General features: G+C 56.3%; 1 protein-coding gene across 1 annotated transcript; it reads right to left on the minus strand.

Annotated features, from left to right (window-relative positions):
* Window positions 1-3,030: 3,030 nt before the first annotated feature.
* Window positions 3,031-4,799, minus strand: NKX2-8 (NK2 homeobox 8). Its single transcript, XM_076343421.1, has 2 exons — window positions 4,634-4,799; window positions 3,031-3,581 (listed from the first exon to the last, which is right to left on the minus strand). Exons 1-2 carry the CDS (start codon window positions 4,797-4,799, stop codon window positions 3,031-3,033), a joined length of 717 nt encoding a protein of 238 aa, XP_076199536.1.
* Window positions 4,800-5,116: the final 317 nt, after the last annotated feature.

Genomic DNA, 5,116 nt, shown 5'->3' on the forward strand with positions numbered 1-5,116 from the left:
AAAGGGAGAAGAGGCAGAGATTGTGTGTGCATTCACCCCTTTGAGGAGGAGGAAAAAAAAACCCAAACAAAACAACCAACAACTGAGATGATTTTGTGCCTTATTAAAAACCATGCCAAAGTAACAAAAAATACACTGAAAGGCAGTAGGTTCCTTTTTCCTCAAAGCCATTATCAACGACATATGTTAAGATGTATCTCCTAGAAACAGCTTAACCACTGGTAAGGTTAACAAATCAATTTTCCTTGCTAAATACACTTAAAGTTTAGATGGATTCATTCGTTTCTATCAGGAAAAATATTTTCAGTCCCACCCTATCTTCTTCACAAGACTTTTTCTTTTTACTGTAAATCTCCATAGTGTATTGAATTGACTCATTATTTAATACATTCTTCTTTCTACTTGGATGTATCAAATTAAGGGGGCTGCTTTTCTCACTACTTGAACCTGACTCTATCATCCTCCCTGCGCCCCTGTTGCGGTTACCTCCCCTCAGCTTGCAAAGACACGAGTTCAGCCTTTGCACCTTTTCCATTCCCTGAGCTTGGTAAAAGGCAACGCTCACAAACCGCACATTTTGCGTAAAGAAACCCGCATCAGGGGACATTGCAGCCGGTCCCTGGAGGAAATCACTGCAACCTGGGGCTGGGAAGGGAAGGCACACCCTAGCACCCTCTGTCATCACCCGCACAGCCAATAACTGGTAAAAGCAGTAATATAGTGAAGACCCCCCATTTTACAGACGCTTCCTATGGCCATGTGTGGGCTCCAGGACAGGAGAGTAGCCCAGATAACCAAGGAGCCGGGGAGGGAGCCTTCCGGGTGCGATGCTGCCAAACCCTCGGCAAGCTGGCGGAGGGTGGATTTGGGCTGAGGAGGAGGGGTCTTCTCCTGTTGTCTTTGTCTCCGTTTCTAATGACGATGTCACACTATTTCCACGGCTGATCCTGCTGCATAGCTGGGTTGCAAAGAGTTAAAATGGAGAGCAGCATGTGCACTTTTGAAACTACATGCGACAAAGTCCATTGCTTGAAGTCCGGGTCCCTTCTCCCCCCGCCCCTCCCCAGCTTCCAGCAATCATTTATTATAAAGGGGTTTTATGATACAAATTTGATAATCTCCCATGCACATTGGCACTGTTCTAATTGGAGTTGTAAGCCCATAAAATTCAAGCCCTTTGTTTTCATGAAGGCCACAAGGTTTTAAAAGATACTATTGTACCGCCTAAAACCCATAAAATTGTCACTAGGGACTGATTAAACAGTCCTGAATTGAAACAGTGCGGATTTTGTCTAGGTCCTTTTCATGCACAACAATGCTCTTTTCAACCCCCAAGACAAAAGGAGGTTTAAGGAGCGATTCTCTGGGAGATTCTTCTAAGATAACCCCATCCATATGGGAGACAAGGTGGCCAGCAGCTGAGACGAAAAAAAAAAAAAAAAGGAAAAAAAGAAAAAAAGATTTCGGATGGCAGGAGGAAAAATAAAGGGAAGGGGGGGAAAGACAACAACAAAAAAACCCAGGTGACACAGAGGCTGTATTCCCCCGGGTCCTTCCCGCACATCCCAGAAGCCTGGTCCGCTCTTCATCTCCCCCTTGGCACATGGCCCCCTGCCCAAGCAGGGAAAGGGGTGCAGGTGGGAGGACCGGCGTCGCTCCATCCTCCCCGACCTGCCCTGCCTTCAGCTGGGTGCATATGCAGCATCTCCCCTCTCCCCGGGGGCTCCCCGGGATGTGTAGACAGCACGACACATCCCAGGGGCACATCTGGTCCGAAGTAATCCCCTTCCAGGGAATAAAAAAAAAAAACCCAAACAGCTTCTGCGGGTCCCTTTCCCTCGACAGCCTTTCCTCGGCGGGCAGGTCGTCTGCATCAGTCCCCGTGGGGTCTTCGCCCCCCAGATATTCCCTCCGCGTTCCTGATCCGCGGCTCCCGTCGGAGGGATGGAGGCAGCCGGTCTAGTCTGTATTTCAGAGACCTGGGTTTGGAGGCTTTTTGAGGGTTTTTCCCCATTGGCGGTTGCCAGGACAATTATATGACAAAGACACCCCCCCCCCAAATTAATAAAATCAACAGTTCATCAAAGCGTTTCAAAACATAATTCTCTGGGCGTTAAAAGGCATCACTATTTCCTCCTGGCTAGCCTTCCCCAGTCGGTCTTCGGAACAGATACAGACGAACGGGAAGATTGGCTTAATTCTGGGTCCTGCCTTAGCGGCTCTGAAAAATGAGGGCAGCAATGAACCGCGGCCCTGCCGAAGCCAGCGGCCCCGCGCTGCGCCCGCGGGCCGGGCCGGGCCGGGCCGGGCCGGGCGGAGGAAACCCGCGCCGCAGCCTCCGGGGCCTCGGCCGGCGCCGGGCATCGCCGCCCAAAACGAAAAGTCGGGGAGCCTCCAGAGGCCGGGGGCTCCGGGCTCACGCTTCCCGTCGGAAATATCACCAGGTTTGCAGTGAGATGCTTGCAGCAAACTTTATTCGCCGTTTACCGGCGCACGTGGGTAAAATAAACGAACTTGAAAGTGAAATTCCGCCGGCGCGATCAAGACAAGTATTTAAGCTTTTATGGCACAGGAGGTAATCCTACGAAAAAGCACCTATCGTCAGAAATACGCTTCTCCGCCGGGAAAAATTTATTTGCCAAAAATCATTTTATTAGTCATTGGAAGAATCAGCTATTTTAAAATAAACTAGGTCGCTAGGATTATTATTCTTTTTTAACAAGAAACCTCTCGAAAAGGAGCAGAAGGAGCGGAGGTTTCACAAAAATAGAGCCGCACCCGGCATCCGCGCCCTCGGGTGAGACCGGCGGAGGGGAGGGCGGCCCAGGCGGGCTTCGTCCCGGCCGGCCGCGCTGCCCGCCTGCCCGCCGCCGCCCCGGGAGCCGCGCTCCGCCGCCCGGCCCGCCCGATCCCGGCAGCCGCGGTGCCCCGGCGCGCCCCGGCGCCTTCCCCGCGCTAGGAGCCCGGGGCTGGGGCGGGCCTCCCCGCGCCCGTGGCATGAGTCCGGCCCCGGAGGGCGAGGCGCCGCTGTCACCATCCCCAGGAGACGACGGCGGGGTGCGCTAAGTGCTGGTAAGCGGGGAAGACGCCGAGGGCGGCGGCGGAGGCGGGCGGGCAGGCTCGGTAGCCCTGCAGGGCGAGGGCAGCCTGGGCGCTGCAGCCCGCCAGGGCGCAGCCCAGCTTGGGGCGGGCGGCGGGCGGCGGGGGGCTGGCGGGGCAGCCGCGGCAGGGCTCCCCGTCCCGCACCAGCACCGGCACCACCACCCGGCGCAGCAGGGCGGGCGGGCGCGGCGGGGGGCTGCCGGGGCCCTCGCTCCGCGCCCGCTTCATCTTGTAGCGGTGGTTTTGGAACCAGATCTTCACCTGGGTGGGGGTGAGGCTGAGCAGCCGGGCCAGCTGCTCCCGCTCCGGCGCCGAGAGGTACCGCTGCTGCCGGAACCGCCGCTCCAGCTCCAGCGTCTGCGCCTTGGAGAAGAGCACCCGCCGCTTCTTCTTCTTCTCCTCGGCCTCCGAGCCGCGGGCGGGGAGCGACCTTTGGGTGGAGTCGGGCAAGCTCAGCTCCGGGCCGCTCTCGTCGGAAGCTGGGGACAGCGAGGGGGTTAGAGAGAGGGGGCGGCCGGGGCGCGGGGCAGGCACCGAGGAGGCGGCGGGCCGTCGAGAGCCGAAACGCCTCCCGCAGGGAGAACCCCGGCTGTTTACCGGGCCGGGTTAATCCCAACAGCCAACAAGAGACGTGGGCTAACCCCCCGAATACATTATAGCTAACGCACGGGACGGAGCGGGCTTTACTCCCGCGGGGGAGCGGCTCTGCCCCGGCGTCAGTCCCCGCACGGGCACGCCCGCTTCGCCGCGCACAGCCCGGCGGCTTGCGGGCTGGTAGCGTTTGTGCTCGCTCGGTGCCAAAACGCAATATCGGGCTGCCCAGTCCCTTCATTACTGCTTTTCTCCAGCCGCTCGATTACCTTAGTAGTTAACTTATCCCGATGGGGTTCCCGCATCCATCCGAAGGACGGTCTCCCCCCATGCACACGCAGGTGTACATTGAAAGCCGTATATCTGCGGCACAGTTTATGTCTGTGAGGTAAGACCAATGCGCTACATAGCTGGGCTTGTGAGCCGGAGCCTGCTCTCCGCGATGGCGAGTGCGTGGATCTAGGCGGCGGCGCCCAGGGCGCGCTCCGCGGCAGCGCGGGTTGGCGAGGCACTGGGTGTGTGCTTAGCTCTCCTCTACCGTGCGTGGGGTGACCTGACCTCCCCCCCAGCACAAAAAGGCAGGATTTCTTGCAACAGTGAAACGGGGAAAAAAAAGGAATCCGGGAAGCGAGCTTAAATGGTAAGAGCAGGGAGACGGGCGGACACAGCCTGAGGCTTTGCTTTCTGCCGTAGGTGGGAACGTGCACAGACCTACGGAAAAAAATAAATCTTTTCTCTCTTAAGCTCGTGGCCGGGATGTTCCTGCTGTTTCATTGTTGCAATTCAGTAATATTCTATAAAATTCCCAGCCTGGATCCCCCCGACCCTGTAGGCTACACACGTTGGCCATCGCTTCTTCCCATCTTCCCCGAAGGAAGGGGGGAAACAAATAAAAGATAGCTGTGCGGAGATGGCGAATTCCTGTCCGTTTCATACTCACAGGGATAGTGATTTCTGTCTGTTTCTATCCACCCTCGGTACGGCGAGCCGGTGTAGTTCTCCGCTGAGTGGTGATGGTCAGAGACTTGCTTTATGCTATTAGCATCCTGCTCTGGTAAATCCAAAATGCTCCTCACTGTAAAACTGATCCTGCCGGATGTGGCCATGGTAGGTTGTGCACACACCCCCAAAAAAAATATCGCCCCAAAGCCCCGAACCCCCTTCCCTTAAAAGCTGCGAGGAAAGGACTGCGCCCAGTTACTGGGGAATCTCCCGGCTCAGGAGGACCTTCCCTTCCATCTCCACCTAACCCCAAATATTAGTGTCGTTTACAGAGGTGTCCTGTTTATATAAACAGTCCTCCCCGCTGCAAACACTGCCTGCTTTCAAACCGTCCCTGTCTATAGGATGCTAAGTACCTGAATTAGTCAAGTGCTAAAGCCCTAATGGGAGTAGGTGTAACCCCCCTCCCGCCACCCCCATG

The sequence above is a fragment of the Aptenodytes patagonicus genome, chromosome 7 (genome assembly GCF_965638725.1).
Source record: "Aptenodytes patagonicus chromosome 7, bAptPat1.pri.cur, whole genome shotgun sequence".
Classification (NCBI taxonomy): Eukaryota; Metazoa; Chordata; class Aves; order Sphenisciformes; family Spheniscidae; genus Aptenodytes; species Aptenodytes patagonicus.

What these genes read in the sequence shown, in the direction of transcription:
- NKX2-8 (XM_076343421.1), bottom strand. Translation starts at nt 4,799, where the DNA reads ATGGCCACATCCGGCAGGATCAGTTTTACAGTGAGGAGCATTTTGGAT. An exon ending in AGACAGAAATCACTATCCCT is followed by an intron (nt 3,582 to 4,633) that starts GTGAGTATGAAA and finishes CGCTGTCCCCAG; the next exon opens with CTTCCGACGAGAGCGGCCCG.